This window comes from Myxocyprinus asiaticus, chromosome 10 (assembly GCF_019703515.2).
Source record: "Myxocyprinus asiaticus isolate MX2 ecotype Aquarium Trade chromosome 10, UBuf_Myxa_2, whole genome shotgun sequence".
In the NCBI taxonomy this organism is placed as follows: domain Eukaryota; kingdom Metazoa; phylum Chordata; class Actinopteri; order Cypriniformes; family Catostomidae; genus Myxocyprinus; species Myxocyprinus asiaticus.
Genome location: NC_059353.1, coordinates 5,014,543 through 5,034,025, shown reverse-complemented (window position 1 = coordinate 5,034,025; position 19,483 = coordinate 5,014,543). Strand labels below are relative to the sequence as shown.

Here is a 19,483-nt window from a genome sequence, read left to right as displayed (position 1 = left end):
ACACCTTCAGATCAAAAGATTTTTAAGATCATGAGAAACATTTCAGACAAGTGTTTAAAAACTTTTGACCGGTAGTGTATTTATAAAAGGATATTTTTGTTAAAGCTGTAAATTATGAAAACTCAAAGTTGGACAAAGACATCAAATAGTCATCAACACATTGTTAAACACATCACATCGAAAAGGTCAATTTATGTAAAAAAAAAAAAAAAAGAAAAGAAAAGAAAAAAAAATAGACTTTGACAATTTCAGTACATATGCATCTTCTGGCAAATTTATTTACACAATGCACACAGAGGTATAAACTTTGCAGGCAATCCTTATGTCAGTATTTAGTCTATTTACTTCATGCTTATAATTATATAAATACCTTAATATAATTTACATTAAAAATTCCATAATCAACATTTAAAAAAAATCTCATTTAAAAACAAAATGCTTTGTTATTATTGATCTCAGATCAACAAATTCTACATGCTCAGAAAGTCCTTCTTAAAAGAATGGTTAACCCATAATGAAAATTCTGTCACCATTTACTCACCCTCCTGTCATTCCAAAAGTCAATGACTTGTATGACTTAATCAAAACACTTTTTAAGAGTTTAAAGCTGACAAATTGTTAAAAGATCATTTTGAAAGAGGCAACATCATAACTGTGGCAAAATATAACAAAAGTCACAAATGTAGGTCCAAACATCCTACAGAATGATTGCCTTCTGAAATAAAGCAACATTTTCAAACGACCAGCCCAGAACAACAGAAAGCCCTTGTTTGAAGCATGTTCATCTGTAGTGTGAATATGCTACAGGGGAGGAAGCTATAGCTTATTGACTGGCAGAGGAAAAGCAGCACTGATATAGTTGTTCATTAGTGGTATGAATGTAGCTCAGGTCCGGGGTGGCTCCAACCGATGAGAGAGCTGTGATAAGGTGCACTGGTTGTCAATCACACTTATGTGACGCACATACCTCTGCACGTCCTGATGGTTCTTACCGGTCACCTGAGGTGCTTCTTGATCTGACAAATGACAAAAGATAGGGAAATCTATTGAGAATCAGCTGAATCAGTTCAGTGATTAGCTGTTTCTATACTATGAAATGTAGGGGGTGAATATGAGAAAGTGGAACAATCTCCTGGCACTTTAAATGATAATCCAAATGCCATATAACTTAACATTATACCTTTATAGAAAGTTTAGGATTAAGAAATACCAAATACTGGGAAAAATAACCTTTGAAGACCCTCTTTTGACAAATGCCAGATTTTTTCAGGCAATTCTTTTAAAGTGGGACAGTTAATTCCCCCATTTTGATAACTTGACATGCTGTCCCACTTTACCAGTATCACCCTGTCCCACTTTGCCAGAGGCATATTGGTAAAGAGGTCAAATTATTCTATATTAGATCAAATTACTTTGTAGAGGTAAAATTATTTTATAGAAAATATCTTCAAATAATTTGGAATTACTGTCTACATTTTTAACAAAGAATTTAATTTCTTTTTTTACTATAAATTCTCCTCCTTGCCCAGTAGGTGGTGATATGCACGAAGAATGCAAATCGGCAAAAACAAAAAAGAATTTAAAAGTGAAAGTGGAGATTTATAGTTAAAAAAAAGAAAAAAAAAGGACTTAAATATTGATCTGTTTCTCACCCACGCATATAATATCGCTTCTGAATATACATTTAGCCGCTGGAGTCGTATGGATTATTTTTATGCTGCCTTTGTGATTTTTGGAGCTTAGAAGTTCTGGCCACTTACATTGTATGGACCTACAGAGCTGAAATATTCTTCTAAAAATCTTCATTTGTATTCTGCAGAAGAAGGAAAGTCATACACATCTGGGATGGCATGAGGGTGAGTAGATGATGAGATAATATTCATTTTCGGGTGAACTATCCTATTAATTGTCCCTCTTTACCCATATTCCCCCTATTTGCTGTATTTTATTGTGCTTGCTAAGGCAAGCAGCACTATTGCTGTTGCTCTTTGTTCATTATGACTCAAATGTCAGTCCGTTCCTCACACAAAGCTACTGCTACAGAAGACTTGGAATAAAGTACAAAGGGTGCAAAAGCACCGATAAAGTATCATAAACGATACTTTAATGGTGCTTTTCCACCCTTTTTTTAAGATACTGTAGAAAGTCCCAGTCCTTATTGGTTGGAAAAAAGCACATTCGTTAGAGTTTGGAATGACATGAGAATGAGTAAATGATGACAGATTTATAATTTTTTTCTTTAGAGAATATAAAAACAATTTTTACTTATTAACTGACTTACCGAAAGGCTGGCTTCTGTAGTGTCTCACGATTCTAACTGTATTAGCAATCATTCTCTGGAAAACAGGGGAAAAAAAAAACATTCTACAAGTCTCATTTAAACAGTTAGAGGTGGTGAGAGAGATTCTTAGAAAACTCACCATTTTTTCAAAGTTCACCAATCTTTCAATAAACGTCTTGTTACCCTCATGTATGAAAGTCATGTCTGAAAGGGCAAAAATGAGGTTAGCCAATTTAAGCATCTGTATATTTTAAGGTGTGGTTCCCTTTAAATTATAATTTTTGTCTCCTGATTTTCATTAGAATCTTCAGTTAGCATTAGCAAGTAATGTAATCTATGTCTGTATGTACTGCATATATATAATTTTTACATTAAACCATATTTTGTATTTTAATTTATTCCAATTTTGTTCTATTTTTGCACCTTACCTCATTTAATTTGTTTATTTTTTAACAGATTTTCTTGTATTCGCCCTTCATTTTATTTATTCCACTTGTATTTATTTTCTATATTATCTATTTTTGTTCTATAAGTAATACAGTATCAGGGTTGGGGAGTAACGGAATACATGTAATGGGATTACGTATTTAAAATACAAAATATAAAATCTGTATTCCACAACAGTTACAGTTTAAATCATTGGTAATTAGAATACAGTTACATTCAAAAAGTATTTTGATTACTGAAGAGATTACTTTGCATTTTATTGTCATTTGTTTCATTTAATATTTAGTCCTTTCAGATGGAAAACATTTATACATATAAATGATGTGATCCAAAGTGCATTTGAACAGCGGTGAAACACTTTCTTATGATGTGTTACATTCATATGTGCACACAGAGAAGTAAGTTTGAAGTAAGTTTGGAGCAGAAGAAATTTAAATAAACCTTGTGTAAATTGTCAGCTTTACGCTAAGATAAAATGCTATTTCTAGACATTTTACATGAACCCGTTACCAGACACGATCATATATTTTTATCAAGAAAATTCACATTAGATCATAATTTCTTTTTTTCTAGTAAGATCTTTGATATTAGGGCAAAAATAATATTCTTGATAATACTTTTTTATTGTTTTCCTGTAAAAATATCTAAAAATCCCTAAAACAAGATCAGTTAGATTGATCTTGTTTTAGAAACAACACTGCATAAGATATTTCGGTTTTTCAGAGAATGTGTATTTTGTCTTACTGTACTGGCAGAGTTTTTATAGTCAAAACAAGTGAAAAAATCTACCAGTGCTGAAGAAGTAATCCAAAGTATTTAGAATACGTTACTGACCTTGAGTAATCATTACAAATTACATTTTACAGCATGTATTCTGTAATCTGTAGTGGAATACATTTCAAAAGTAACCCTCCTAACCCTGTACACTATATTTCTGTACTATACTGTAAATACTTTGGCAATATTGCCAAATGTTAACTTTAACTCCAAAGTTGCAATGACATTTGTAACAACAGCTGGGTTTTAAGGGTTTGCAGTTTTGTTTACTTGGTTTGTAATGTTTACTGGAGTATCATAAAGCTCACCTTTAATTAATAAAGGCATGAAAGGGATGATTGGTGGTTCTAACTTGGCCATTGTTAGTCTATATGCTCTGTGATTCCTGGAAGGATCCTAATGAGAGAAAGACAGAGAAGATATCTTTGATTTTCAGTAGAAGATAAAATAGCTGAATCTTTAAGTGAATAACATATCAAATGGTTGGTCAATGGATTTACAGTGCCCAACCACTTTTTCAGCTGTCTTGGTTGTGGAAGAATTTTTCCCATTAATTTCTCCAACAGGGATTTCATAAAATCCTTCATAAAGGAGTTATAAGCCATAAACCAAACCAACTAGTTCCAAGGTGAATCACAACATTACAAACTTCGATTTGAAGCAAAAAAGTATCTAAACAATCGGAGGGAATGAACTATAAAATTCATATAAATACAACAAATATATACACTTGCGGCCAAAAGTTTAGAATAATGTACAGAAGAAAAAGCCACTTTTGAAACAGATAAACAAAAAGAAAAGGTTAGAGTGGGCAAAGAAACACAGACATTGGACAACAGATAATTGGAAAAGAGTGTTATGGATCTTAACCCCATTGAGCTTTTGTGGTATCAGCTAGACTGTAAGGTGCGTGAGAAGTACCCGATAAGACAGTCACATCTATGTCAAGAGCTACAGGAAGTGTGGGGTGAAATGTCACCTGAGTATCTGGACAAACTGACAGCTAGAATGCCAAGGATCTGCAAATCTGTCATTGCTGCACGTGGAGGATTTTTTGATGATAACTCTTTGAAGTAGTTTAAGGAGTTCTGAACTTTTTTTTTTTTTTTTTAATTGTAATAGTAATTTTTCACGTTATTAATGTCCTGACTATACATTGTGATCAGTTGAATGCCACTTTGGTGAATAAAAGTACCAATTTCTTTCCATAAGAGCAAAATCTGTACATTATTCCAAACTTTTGGCCGCCAATGTAAGCAGTTTGAGAGTGTAGTGAGAGTGACCCGACTGCGAAATTCACAGTGCATCATGGGAGTGGGTGGTCGCTGCAGAGCTCTTTTGGTGGACTTTGTTTGCCACAGTTCTCTGATTGGTGGATCTTTCTCTGCTGGATCATGGGCAGTGTAGTCCTTCACCAGATATTTCAATATTAAAACGATTCTTTAAAAATGAAGTTGAAAAAACACAGACTGATTGCTTCAGCAGGAGCATATACCATTGATTAACAACCTCGGAGCTCAAGGTAGGTCTGTCTTTAAAAGTTAATAAGTTATCGTTAAAAATCAATTCGCCTACAGAGAAAATTCATGGGATTTTCACTTCTATCAGAAAAGACTCTGGATGATTTAAATTATTACGAATGTAATCCTACGGTTCAGCACTCAGATACTTGCTTGAACATCAGATCCTGCCAGAGGCAATGACGGCAGGGGAGCAGAGCTTACCCCTTAAAACAACAGAAGTATGTGAACAGTAGAGACAGGAGTGTAGGCTTATAAAGCGGAGGCTGTATTGTGATTGGATGAGATGCCTGATTGAATGAAAGCACAAGTCTTCCTGTTAGAACTACCGACTCTTCGACATGTTAAACTCACCATCAGATTTTCAAACTCTCCATAAAACTTCTTGAACTTGCTGGGCAGTTTCTGTGAGAGAGCAAAATGTTTAAATATATTGAAATTGAGAGATCTGAATCAATGTTACATTTGCCAGGCCACTACATTTTTTCATGATGTGTATGTGTGTCTGAATAGGTATGTATGTATTGTCTGTGTGTCAGTATAAACAGCTTACCTCCCATGTTTGACTGAGTCTGCAGACAGCTGGGTTTCCCAGGCCCATGGCAATGGCAAAGAATGAGTTCAGATTCTTAAACTCTTTACAGCTTAAAAAAAAAGAAGAGCAAACTCACACAAATCAGTTAAACACAGTCTGTGCTAAAAACACTGGAGAGTTATGTGTATACTGACTTAAAGGGATAGTTCACCCAAAATTTTTAATTCTGTCATCATTTACTCACCCTCATGACGTTCAAAAACCATTTGACTTTCTGTCTTCAGGGGAACACAAAAGGGAGGTGTTTTGTAGAATGTTCATGGTGCTTTTTTCTAGGACTAGGTGACATATTGAGTATTCACAATATAATCGCAATGACAATAAAAGCAAAAACGTGAGTATCGCAATGATTTAATGCGCTTTTTATTTGGCCACTACGTTTCCTAAAGAGCGTGTCATTACTAATTTCATGATCCTTCGTGAGTTAATCAAAATAACATTAATATTGCAATATGGTCATATGTGATTTATAAACCACAAAAGGCCGTGATTAAAGACAAATAATACATGATCTGTCTGCGCTTCCGAGTGAACAGACGACGTGCTGATCTGTGTGCACACACGGGGCTCATGATACACTGTTTTCAGCAGTCCAAGAGTGGTTCCCATGCATTGTGAAAACAAAAGCTATTATACAAATCTAAAAAGGTGACACAGTAACACAGAAATGGAGATGGCGGCTGTTACGTCCACGCATGGAACTGGCATATGTGTCTGTTTGTGTTTCTCTCCTCTCCGTTTCTCACTCTCTATTCATTTTCACAGACACTCGTCATTGGTCCCGGTTCCTGTCAATCTTGATTAACCATCGCCCTACTCTAGCCAATCAGAGTAGACCACATCGTTATAAAAGAGTGTGCCAAAGCTAACATGGAGTTCACTTTGCTCACCTGCTCATAGCTATTCACAACTCTGTTCAAATTGTTATCAATTTGCTAACATTTGTCACTTTGTTAATATAGTGCTGTGTTGGTATTGTATGTTCACTTACTGTTGTTACCAGTCTCTTGTGGTGTGGTCCAATGTCTTCAAACCTGTTATGTGTAAACCTCTGTGTTATCATAGATGGGAAAAAGAGGACAGGCAAGAACTGTCACGTGACATACATTGCGCAACACTTAGGCTCTTTGACTTTGTATAGATTCACTAGGTTTAGGGGCGAGTGCAACCCTCTGTAATTTTTATTTCTCGAATAGTTAGGGTAGTATAGATAAGGCATCGCTGACGCTGAAGACTCTTTTCTTTATTTTCTCTAGTCAGTTTAGAGGTATAAACATGAGACAGAGTGTGTTTTGTTTTGCTTTGTTCTTTTCTCTGGCACCGTCCACTTCCCTTTTCCCCTTTCGCTTAGTGTGTCTTTGTTAAAACCTTTTTTTGTTTAGATTTGTATATATTGTAAATATTTCTTATACACTTTATTGCACTTACCATTTAAGTCATGTTGTATAAATAAACTCAACATTTTTGGTACATCTTGGTTCCATCTTTGCTTCCCAGCACTCAAATAGTTTCCATCTTTATTTTTATTTAAATGTTATTCCGCTGTTACCCCTAGACACAAAAGGGGGTCATAACATTATTGGGGGCTTGTCCGGGATTTTCACCACGAGGATAAATACACACTTCACTTTCCTTTTTTTGCCAAAATAAAAGCTCAAGCTGAAGTAAATATGACAGAAATATATTACTATTTTATAAAATAAATCTAATCCCTAAATAATAATAATATTAATAATTCAGTATTATATAATAATAATACAATTTACTGTGTCCCACAATAAAAATTCAGTATTATAACAATATTTAAATGGGTTCCAAAATATAAGTTTGTAAATTGTTTTGCACACCCTGTTCATTCACAAATTTTTTAAAGGTAAATAATGTTTTTTTATAACTATGTGTTGTTGTAATAGGTGCATATAAAAAAGTTAATTTAGTGAAAAACGGTGTAAAAACTGACTTTACTATTTTTAACTAGGTTTCAACATCATGCTTCAAAGCTGTTTGATTTAAAAAAACAAAAAAAACTAAAAAACTTTTAAGCCATTTCAGAGCAAATGCATAATTATTGATTATATTATTCAATATATATTACTGATATATATATATACTCATATATATATTTATATATAAATATCATCAATAGGCTGAAGAATACTGAGATACAGTTTCTGTAGCCATATCACCCAGCCCAACTCTTTTCTATTCAATGAAAGCGAATGGGGACTGGGGCTGTTGAGTTCTAAAAATGATGAAAGAGCACCATAAAAGTGTCATAAATGTAGCTCATACAACCTATGCACTACATTCCAAGTTTTATGAAGCCATATGATAAGTTTGTATGACGAACAGACTGAAAGTCATTATTCACTGAAAATTCTCTTTCGTTGTAGCCCCTTAAAATCACATTTGCACATATTCAAACACATCATGTCACAATTGGTTACAAAACACAAAAGAACCAATACTGTTTGTGTCATTGATGTCAAACCTCACACGTCTTGACATGCCGGAATATGTGCAAGCGCAAATGATTTTTAAGAGCTTCCGTGGAGGGAAAGATGTTGGCCTGTTCCCCACACAAAGTTACTGTATGACTTCTGAAGACTTGGAATACAGTGAACCAGTCGTATGGACTATGTTTATGGTCCTTTTTGTAGCTTGACACCTCCTGGTCACTGTATGCTTTCATTGTATGAGCAAGAGCAGTGTGTGCATGCTGCTAAACGTCTCCTTTTGTGTTTTTTGAGTGAACTATGTCTTTAAACTTTAATACACATCTCACAATCTCTACTGCAGCACACATTTACACTACACTACAAATAAAACAAGATTTGTACACACATCCAGCATTAACCCTCTGGTGAACAAAATGATTCATCACACACGTGCACATCATGCTGTTTTATAAGATGATGTAGTCTCACTGTGCAGCGATCTTGATGAACTTCTTGAGCAGTTGGACTCGTTTGCTGAGTGTGGGACACAAACACACCTCTGTCACGACCCACAGCTGGATCTCATTAAACCGCCGCAGGAACAGGTCCAGATTAGCCGTGGTCTTCTTGAAATGCTTACGCCCAAATGTGTGATAGATCAGCTCATGCTAAAACAGAATTGTGTTCCATGGAAGAAAGAAAGTTATATTGAGTAAATTATGACAGAATTAAAATTTTGGGTGAAGTATCCCTTTAATAAAGCTGCAGTAGAAATCTGCATTCATAAAAAAAAAACTTCTAGTAGAAAAAAATACGCTGATCTGAAGAACATATAATGAAACATCAATAACTGTTCATGATAAGAAAAGTGTTCTTTGCTTAAGGTATTTTTAAAAGTAGAGGGACAACACTTAAAATGACAACACATGTTCAGAGGAATTTTAAAACAAAAGCGGAACTGTGTATGTACCTCATGTACACAGTCAAAGAGCTCCCAGTCATAGAGGGTCATCTGATGAGCCAGATCTTTAGAACTCATGAGCTCAAACGTAGACATGGATCCTACAGATGGTCCCTCCTGCTCAGGTAGTGGAGACTAAATGAACAATCAATCAACAGATCAGTCAATCAACCAGCCAAAATGTCAATGTATGTGTGTGAGTGCAGTGCCTCTCACACACCAAAGAGTTGAGCTGATCTCTCGGGCAGACAAACAGACGGCCATTAATGCTCAGTGAAGAGAAGACAGACACATCACATGGCTTCAGAAGCACTTTATCTGGCAAAAGCACACATTACACAGTGTTATAACACAAAGTGATGAAAGTATTCTACTCATACTTTTGTTTAGACTTTCTGTCCACATATATAAACAACCATTATCACCTAATTTTACATTCAGACATCAACTTCAACCAGCAGCCAGTCGCATCAGTTGCTGAAACACCAATTCTAGTGTTTTTCACTTTTTAAATAGCACATCATTACAAACACACACTGCCCTCGACTCGAGCTGACACCAGGATCATGAAGGGTGTTATTGCGTCTGGTTGTCATAACAGTGTATTTGCTTATTCCATTAACAAAATTGAACCTTCACCCTCCTCTTCATCATGCAGTGTGACAGCAGTGATGCATCTGCATAATAATAAGTGCTGATGCCAAAGATATATACACATACAAACAAGCATACAAATACTGTATACTCATACCCAAACAGGCCACTTCTAAAGCAACACTGTAAACAATGTTCCCTATCTGTCACTCACTCAACGTTGTGTCGATGTAGTGACACTAGGGGTCACTCTTGGGAGCCCCAAACACCTCTGCTTTTTTGAAAAAAGGCCAATGGGAATTGGCGAGTGGAATTTGCATGCCACTCCCCCGGACATACGGGTATAAAAGGAGCTGGTATGCAACCACTCATTCAGATTTTCTCTTCGGAGCCGAGCGGTTGTATTCAGTGCACTGAATTCAATTCCCTCCAAAGACGCACCTCAAAACTGCTGGATTTACAGCGCATTTCAGTCACTTCTCCCCCTCTGCACCCGTGGAGTGCAGAGAACGCCCCTGGGTGCTTCGGCAGAGCGAAAATAAGAGAGTATATTCTAAAAGAGTACATTTTCATTCACAAAAAGAGCGGCACACACACGGAATGTCTTTTTTAAAGATGCCTTTCCATTTGTGTGTTATTCCTGGTTGCGGTCGTTATCTCTCTGCTTCTGACGGCCATGATCGCTGTCTTACATGTCTGGGCACTTCGTTCGTGGAGTCATGTCCTCATTGCGAGAACTCACGCCGACACGGAAATGACGGACATGCTTTCCCGGGCAGCCGCGAGCGTCGGGCTAGAGTGGAACCCTCCACTCTCCCCTGAACCCTTGTGGCTCGACGATTCGTTCCTGGGCTCAGGGCGCCGCCCACGGCCACGCCACGCCCCGCCACCGTTCCTTTCTTCCCGGAAGTGCATGAGGAGCTGACAAGATCGTGGGAGGCACCTTTTACTGCCTGGTCCCGGTCTTTCAGCTCCCCTGCTCTCACTACCCTCGATGGTAGTGAGGGTGATCCCCCAGGTGGAAGCTCCCATCCAGGGCCTATAGGTTTATGTCGTCCCTGACGACTGTGGCCTGTGGTGCCGCTGGACAAGTCACCTCCACCCTGCATGCCATGGCTCTCCTGCAAGTACACCAAGCCAAGGCACTAAAAGAACTGCACGAGGGTAGTTCTGACCCGGGATTGATGCAGGAACTGTGCTCGGCGACCAACCTCGCTCTCCGGGTGATGAAGGTCATGGTACGGTCTCTCAGCCAGGCGATGTTCACCCTGGTGGTCCAGGAGCGCCACCTTTGGCTCAAATTGGTAGAGATGGGAGAGGCGGACAAGGCACGGTTCCTTGAAGTCTTCACAACCACCGTCCACCGTCCCATTTTGGCAGGTATGGCGCATCAGTGGTGGACCCCCTGCCCCTGTGCGCCCAGCTGTGGCACAAACACGCCCACACGGGATTGGTTCCAGTGGACTAGGGGGATGAGACTCCTCCTTCCCCCTCCTCGGCCAATCTTATGGTGGGCAGCAGGAGCCAGGTAAGTGCTTTGATGTCCCTGGACTCAGCACGGCCACGGGGCTCGAGTCCCCTCAATGTGGCACCTCGAGCTCCGCCCCACTGCGAGGCCCCCCGCTGGTACGTCTGACGTGATCATTCCCTCGGTCCCCCTCTCCCGGAGTTTGACGCATGGCTTGCGCTTTCCAACCCGTCGCAATGGCTGACCCGGACCGTCCGACTCGGCTATGTGATTCAGTTCACCAGGCGCCCACCCAGGTTCAGTGGCGTCAACTCCACCTCGGTGAAGGGCGAGAATGCCGCTACCTTGCATGCGGAAATCGCAACCCTTCTGCGCAAGGGCGCGATAGAGCCTGTCCCTCCAGCCGAGATGAAGAAAGGATTCTACAGCCCTTACTTCATCGTACCGAAGAAAGACGGTGTGTTGCGACCAATCCTGGACCTGTGAGAACTGAACCGGGCTTTGCACAGACTTCCGTTCAAGATGCTGACGCAAAAACACACTCTGACGAGCGTCCAGCATCAAGATTGGGTTGCGGCGGTAGACATGAAGGACGTGTACTGCCACGTCTTGGTCTTACCTCAACACAGACCCTTCCTGCAGTTTGCCTTCAAAAGCCAGGCGTACCAGTACAAGGTCCTCCCCTTCGGCCTGTCCTTGTCCCCTCGTGTCTTCATGAAGGTCGCAGAGGCAGCCCTTGCCCCGCTAAGGGAAGTGGGCATCTGCATTCCTCAACTATCTCGACGACTGGCTAATCCTAGCTCACTCTCGAGAGTTGCTGTGCGCACACAGGGACCTCATGCTCCGGCACCTCAGCCGACTGGGGCTTTGGGTCAACTAGGAAAAGAGCAAGCTCTCCCCGGTGCAGAGCATCTCTTTTCTTGGTTTGGAGTTGGACTCAGTATCCAACTGTATCCATTCTGGCCCGTGGCTGCGTTGGCTCATCAACTACCTAGAGTTGTTGGCAGTACTGCTCGCCCTGTGGAGGTTCTGTCCGTTGATCCAGGGCAAGCACGTGTTGGTCCGGACAGACAACACAGCGACTAGCATACATCAACCGTCAAGGCAGTCTACACTCCCGTTGTATGTCACAACTCGCCCGCCGTATCCTCCTCTGGAATCAGCAGTGCCTCAAGTCGCTACAAGCCACTCACATGCCGGGCAACCTCAACACCGCAGTGGACACGCTGTCACATCAGGTTACCCTCAGGGGAGAGTGGAGACTCCACCCTCAGGTGGTCCAGCTGATTTGGAGTCGATTCAGTCGAGCACAGGTAGACCTGTTTGCTTCCCGGGAATCCTCCCACTGCCCGCTTTGGTACGCCCTGACCGAGGCAACCCTAGGTATAGATGCGCTGGCACACAGCTGGCCCCCTGGACTACGCAAATATGCATTTCCCCCAGTGAGCCTAGTTGCACAGACCCTGTGCAATGTCAGGGAGGACAAGGAGCAGGTCATCCTAGTAGCAACGTGGTTCTCAGATCTCACGCTCCTCGTGACTGCCCCCCAACAAATTCCCCTGAGGAAGGACCTTCTTTCTCAGGGACGGGGCACCATCTGGCACCCACGACCAGACCTCCATGTCTGGCCCCTGGACGGGACGTGGAAGACCTAAGTGGCCTACCACCCACGGTGGTAGACACAATCACTCAGGCTAGGGCTCCCTCTATGAGACGCCTATATGCCTTGAAGTGGCATCTGTTCGCAAAGTGGTGTTCTTCCCGACGCAAAAACCCCAGAGATGCGCAGTTGGAACGGTGCTTTCCTTCCTGCAGGAGAGGCTGGAGGGGTGGCTGTCCCCCTCCACCTTGAAGGTGTATGTAGCCGCTATTTCGGCTCATCAAGATGCAGTAGATGGTAAGTACTTGGGGAAGCACAACTTGATCATCAGGTTTCTGAAAGGCGCAAGGAGGTTGAATCACTCCAGACAGTGCCTCGTCCCCTCGTGGGACCTCTCTGTAGTCCTTCAGGGTCTACAGGGAGCTCCCTTTGAGCCCTTGGAGTCAGCTGAGCTTAAGGCACTCTCTTTGAAGACTGCCCTCCTGACTGCGCTCACTTCCATCAAATGGGTAGGGGACCTGCAGGCATTCTCTGTCAGCGAATCATGCCTGGAGTTCGGTCCGGGTTACTCTCACATGATCCTGAGACCCCGACCGGGCTATGTGCCCAAGGTTCCCATGACCCCTTTTAGGGATCAGGTGGTGAACCTGCAAGCGCTGCCCCAGGAGGAGACAGACCCAGCCTTGGCATTGCTGTGTCCAGTGAGAGCTTTACGCATCTATCTGGATCACACGCGGAGCCTTAGAAGCTCCGAGCAGCTCTTTGTCTGCTTTGGTGGACAGCGGAAAGGAAGTGCTGTCTCCAAACAGAGGATCACCCACTGGGTCATTGACACCATTGCGATGGTATATCAGGCTCAGGACATGCCAGCCCCTGTGGGGTAATGAGCCCACTCTACCAGGAGTGTGGCGGCCTCCTGGGCCCTGGCCAGTGGTGCCTCTTTGGCAGACATCTGCAGGGCAGTGGGCTGGGCAACACCCAACACCTTTGCGAGGTTCTTCAATCTCCGGGTTGAGCCGGTCTTGTCCCGTGTATTGGCAGGCACGAGCAGGTAAGTTCCGGGACAGCTGGCCGGATATACCGCTTGCGCATAGCACCTTTCCCCTCCCTTGAGGTGAAGACATGCGCTCTTGACTTCCAGTCGTGTTCACAGACTGTAATCCCTGGATGACTTTCCTCCTTAGCCCTCTGGCAGATGAGTTTGCGTAGAAACTCGCTGACCAGCACAGTATGTGCGCTAATGAGCCCCTGTACTGAGGTAGGTGCTCCACATGTGCTGGCTCCCTGAAGGCGACCCCATGTGATATCTTCTGCAAAATTGTTTCCCTGATGGCAAACTGTGTCTTCCTTGGGCAGAGGCCCTCTGCCCCCGGTCACCATGCTCTGTAGAAACTCCTCCCCCTTTGGGTAGGACCTACCATGGGACCTCTCCACGTGACATACTTCCGACAAGACTCGGTAAGACCATGTGACGTATTCCACTCAGAATACACCCCCCCCCCCTTTGGGTGGGGTGTGGTCTCCACGGTGTCTTTCCATTGGGAGGGACACCCCCCGACACAGACACTTATGGCTCCCAGTCAGTTAACAAATTCCACTCTATTTGAGGAGAAAAGAGAGGGAAAAGGGGCCTCAGCTGGGCTAGCCTGTCCCTATAGTTGGGCAGCTGACTTGTTCCTAATGGACTGTTCGATGCTCATAAGAGCGTTGGGGGAGGTTACGTGATGGCCTGGTGCGCTGGCTACGAGGCACACAGCAGTCTGCCCATCACACACTGCTAGTTCACGTAACACAGTTCAGCTAGTTGTGGTATTTTGTATAGGAAGCCCTAGTGTCACTACATCGACACAACGTCGAGTGAGTGACAGATAGGGAACATCCTGGTTACTTTCGTAACCTCCGTTCCCTGATGGAGGGAATGAGACATTGTGTCACTCTTGCCACAATGCTGAACTACCCACTGAAATGTCCAGGACCTGGTCTCGGCTCCTCAGCACAAAACCTGAATGAGTGGTTGCATACCAGCTCCTTTTATACCCGTATGTCCGGGGGAGTGGCATGCAAGTTCCACTCGCCAATTCTCATTGGCTTTTTTTCAAAAAAGCAGAGCTGTTCGGGGCTCCAAGAGTGACCCCTAGTGTCACTACATGGACACAATGTCTTGTTCCCTCCATCAGGGAATGGAGGTTGCGAAAGTAACCGGGACGTTTTGTTAGATGACCTAAGCATGTACTTCATGTGTAAACTAATCTAAATTTGAGACTTTTAGGACCAGTTCTACATGTAGCAGCATGAGTAAAGGTGACTCTTTGTTTGTTTTGTGAGGTCAGCACTGGGTCACAGTGCAGTATGTGTGTGAACTGGCAGTGAGTCTGGAACATCTGTATCACACAGACCAAAACGGAGCAGCAGCATTGAGCATCATTGCTATGAGAAGATGGGTGTCACACAGAGCTCGGACTGTCAGCCAGAGGTCAATGAGAACTGCAAACATGGGGTTAATAAAAATTAATCAAACACAAATGTAAAGATAGGAAATGCCTGTCGAACCAGAAATAAGAAAGGAAAGGTGTGTATTTTCACCTCCAGCTGAGCTCATGTGAATGAGCAGAAGGTCATCACCTGACCCCAGTTTATCGGTAACCACGGAGATGACCTCTCTGACAGATGCAGCGACAGGCACTCTGATAGTGGTGTAGGTGTGATCACTGCAGTACACTTTAAAGAGGACTAAAACAATACAATGCACACAATTAATCGGAACAATCCAATGTTGAAATCATTTTTAAAAGAATAAAAGAATAAAATAAGCATTTTTAAATAATTCAAAATATTTTATATTTTATAAATAACGTTCTAACATTTCAATAAATATAGTAATATAATATGATCCTTTTAAGTTTGCCAGAAACCTGCTGGAAGAAAAGAGTGGGAAGCTGGTGATGGCAAAAGAGGAACTAGAAGACCACGTGGAACAGCAACTTGGTGACCCCTACAAAGACAACCCGCTTGGCTCCCCTGGATATGTCCCATGGCCAGTAGAGACAGTAGTGGAATTTGATGTAGATCTGCCTACACTGAATGAGGTGAGGCAGGTGGTCGAAAAAGCCAGGGCAACTTCAGCCCCAGGCCCAAATGGGATACCATACAAGCTGTATCAGAAGTGCCCCATGGTTCTTAAAATGTTGTGGAGACTGTTGAGGGTTGCCTGGAAGAAGCAGTGCATACCCGTGGAGTGGGGAAGGGCACATCTTCATACCCAAAGAGCAGGGATCCACTAGCATCAGTCAGTTTAGGAGCATTGCTCTATTGAACGTGAAGGGAAAGCTTTTCTTTCGGTGGTAGCAAGGAGGATGTCTGACTACCTCCTGAAGAATGGATACATAGACACAAGCTGCCAGAAGGCAGGCATACCAGGTTTTCATGAGTGTGTGGAACATGCATCTGTAATATGGGAGCAGATCCAGTCTGCCAAGAGTGATAAGAAATACATCCACATTGTCTGGCTGGACTTGGCAAATGCCTATGGATCAGTTCCACACCAGCTTTTTAGCTATGCACTGGAGTTTTTCATGTATCTGAGTGCATGAGGAGCTTGGTGGACAGCTACTATGGGACCTGAAGATATGTCATGCAACAGGACTACACAACGCGATGGCAGCAACTGGAAAAAGGAATAGCAATGGAATGTTCAATCTCTCCCATCCTGTTCACAGCTTCATTCGAGATCATCCTAACTGGTGCAAGACAAATGGTCCAAGGAATCCGTACACAATCTGGGGTGAGATTGCTAGCTCTGTGCAGTTATATGGATGATGTCACAAGCATCCTCCAGACTGCTGCATGTACTAACTGGCTCTTGAAAAGGCTGGAAGAGCTATTGGCACGGTCCACAATGAAGATTAAGCCAACAAAATCACGTAGTCTTTCTATTAGAAAGGCAGTGAGGGATGATTGGATTTCGTTTGAGGTGGAGGAGGAAAGAATCACAGTGGCAGAGCAGCCTATTCGAAGTTTAGGGAGAGAATACACAGGAGATCTTTTTTAGACAAACACATGGCAGAGTTGGTCCTGAAGCAACTGAAAGAGGGCCTGGATAAGATAGACAATTCTCATCTCCCAGGCAAATTCAAGATTTGGTGTTACCAATTTAAATTTTACCATTGTCTGATGTGGCCACTTTAAATGTGTGAGATTTCTGCAGCAGCAGTGGCAAGGATGGACACCAAGGCCAACAGTTATTTCAGGAAGTGGCTAGGCCTGCCACATTGTATCTCAGATGTAGCATTGTTTGTAAGAAATGCTTTACAACTGTCTCTAAAATCACTCACTCTGGGCTACAAGCAGGAAAAGACCAGGCTTGTTTTTGGAACAACGGGAATCGACAAACCAGGCAGTGAGGGCAGGTCAAGTCCAAGTCCGAACAGGCAGAACTTGGAAAGCAGAGGAGGTTGTAAACCAGGCAGTTTCATGACTGAAGCATCAAGAGATTGTTAGAAGAACACAGTCAGGAAGAACAGGCCTTGGATGGGGGGTGGCTCCCAAACTGTGGTCAGCAGCCTCCCAAAAAAACAGAGGAAAGCAATGGTAGTTATGGAAGTAACTAGGGTGGAAGAGGAAGGGTATAAGGTTAGGGCAGTTAACACAGAGTGTTAGGATGGGCTGACCTGTGGAACATACCCCAGGCCAGGCTAAGTTTTCTAATAAGATCCACCTACGATACCCTACCAAGCCCTGGGAATTTGTCTCTGTGGTATGGCAAAGAGGAAAGTTGCCCCCTCTGTGAGGCCCCAAGAGCAAACTTGCAGCACATATTGGTTGGGTGCAAGACTGCCCTGGCACAAAGACTGTACAGGTGGTGGCATGATCAGGTCCTGCGGAAGCTGTCAGAGATCCTAGAGGTGCATAGAGGAAAGACAAACAAAGGCAACCATGCTCCCCAGAGGCAGGGTGTTGATTTTGTTAAAAAGGGAGGTGCCGCACAAGGCACAGCATGGAGGGAAGCCAGATCAAGCTTGGTGCCTGGAAGTGATTGGTCAATGATGGTTGACCTTGGCCATCAGCTAAAATCTCCTACCGAGGTTGCCATTACCTCCTTAAGGCCGGATGTAGTGTTGTGGTTGACTTCAGCTAGGAAAATAGTAATGATTGAGCTTACTGTTCCATAGGAAGAGGGTCTGGAGAAAGCCTATGAGAGAAAGAAGCTAAAATATGCTGATCTGGCCGCAGAGTGCAGGGAAAATGGATGGAGGACTGCCACCTACCCTGTGGAGGTTGGTTGCCGAGAATTTATGGGAACATCAATGCAGCACCTATTTAGAGACATTGGCATCGTAGGAGGAAGGAATTGGCAGAGGAAGCTGAGAAAGGGAGTTTCTGGCTGTGGTTAAGAAGGAAGGACAAAAAGTGGGGGGTTCAGAAGTAGGAAACTGAGGAATAGGGAACCTGGGTGATATGTGGTGAGGGCTTATGCTGAGGTAGTATGCCATATGGAACCAGTGGCACTGAGTTACCGAGAGATATGGTGCCAGTGCCAGTAGGGCACTGAGAACGCATCTTGATGCCAGTTGGCCAACGAGCTGGCGCATATGGTCGGGTCAAGGTATTATGACATATAGAACCCTGATTGCAAGTAATTTGTGAAGGAAGGATGTCTGGATTGGAAGACAAGGATGAGAGGCATTGGAGGGGATCCGGTGTACAGCTGCAGGGGTTGGCAGGGAGATGTCCCTGACCACTGCCCCACCACCAGGAGATGTTCTGGGATTAATGGGGCAAAACACTGAAGATAGGTGGCTCCTGGCTAATGACCCCGCAGCTGGGCTGAAGGCACTGGTGGAGGTGCGGCGGGCAATAATTCCCGGCAGGTTATTACAGCTACCTGTGCATCTGCTTAATGATTACACAATTAATTTATTGATTGCTTAAAATCTCCGCATGTTCACTTGTTATTTTTAATTTATTTATTTTTTGTTATTAACCTGTAGCATTGTTAAATGTTTAATGATTATACTTACAATTAGTACAATTATTTTGTGAAATGTGATTTTACATATATTTACATATATATCTATCATAGGTCACTCTTGAATTGTGTAGCAGACACTGGCGCACCCTGATGACTCACTCTCATCTGTGCTCCAGATTGGCTGTCGCTTCTGCAGCCTGTCATTCCCCATACTGAACTGACGCAGAAGAACTTTGTGCTGAAATGAGTGAGAATCATATGACACTGATTCAGTACTGATTCAGTTCCATCACAAGACAAACTGTAGAATCACTGGATTTGTGTTTATTTTCCTCTCACCTTTTTCTGTGAGGGCCTGCCATCATCTGAACTGTGCATACATGCAAAGTGAATGATAGTGAGTGATAGTGGCATGAGATATAAGCAAAGTAAAAGCTTTCTGTGACTGTTAAGTGAAAATCTCTCTTATATATAAGAATTTTTCTCACTTTTGCTTGATGATCTTCTCCAGTTCAGACAGCTGATCTTTCAGAGCTGGGATTATTCTGTAATCTTCACATACTGTCTCATAGAATTCCTGCAACACAAAGGCACTATTTGAGAAAGAATACTCTGGGCTGAAACTCAGATTTTTCTTCTTTGTGTATTGACTAGATTTAAAGGGGTCATAAATAATTTCTGATTGCAAAATTCAATAATATCATCTGATATTCATATATTTAATTAGATGTAATAACTTAACCGTGGTTTTATTGTAGTAACCATAGTTTAACCATGGTATTTGTAGTCAAATCATTGTAACCACAAATTTAATCAGGGTTACTACAATTTTAC

General features: G+C 42.5%; 1 protein-coding gene across 2 annotated transcripts in view; it reads right to left on the bottom strand.

The window, feature by feature from the left end:
- Nucleotides 1-269: 269 nt before the first annotated feature.
- The window catches only part of LOC127446825 (rap guanine nucleotide exchange factor 4-like), a 176,170-nt gene continuing 156,956 nt past the window's right edge, over nt 270-19,483 (bottom strand). For both annotated transcript variants that reach the window (XM_051708088.1, XM_051708090.1), the window contains exons 19-31: nt 19,138-19,226; nt 18,989-19,019; nt 18,809-18,887; nt 15,265-15,411; nt 9,240-9,337; nt 9,029-9,154; nt 8,548-8,726; nt 5,579-5,669; nt 5,380-5,430; nt 3,814-3,901; nt 2,421-2,485; nt 2,282-2,336; nt 270-1,016 (exon numbers count right to left, since the gene is read on the bottom strand). In XM_051708088.1, coding sequence (XP_051564048.1) covers nt 886-1,016; nt 2,282-2,336; nt 2,421-2,485; nt 3,814-3,901; nt 5,380-5,430; nt 5,579-5,669; nt 8,548-8,726; nt 9,029-9,154; nt 9,240-9,337; nt 15,265-15,411; nt 18,809-18,887; nt 18,989-19,019; nt 19,138-19,226 — 1,230 coding nt within the window. In that variant the 3' untranslated portion in view covers nt 270-885. The remainder of the gene's footprint in view (nt 1,017-2,281; nt 2,337-2,420; nt 2,486-3,813; nt 3,902-5,379; nt 5,431-5,578; nt 5,670-8,547; nt 8,727-9,028; nt 9,155-9,239; nt 9,338-15,264; nt 15,412-18,808; nt 18,888-18,988; nt 19,020-19,137; nt 19,227-19,483) is intronic.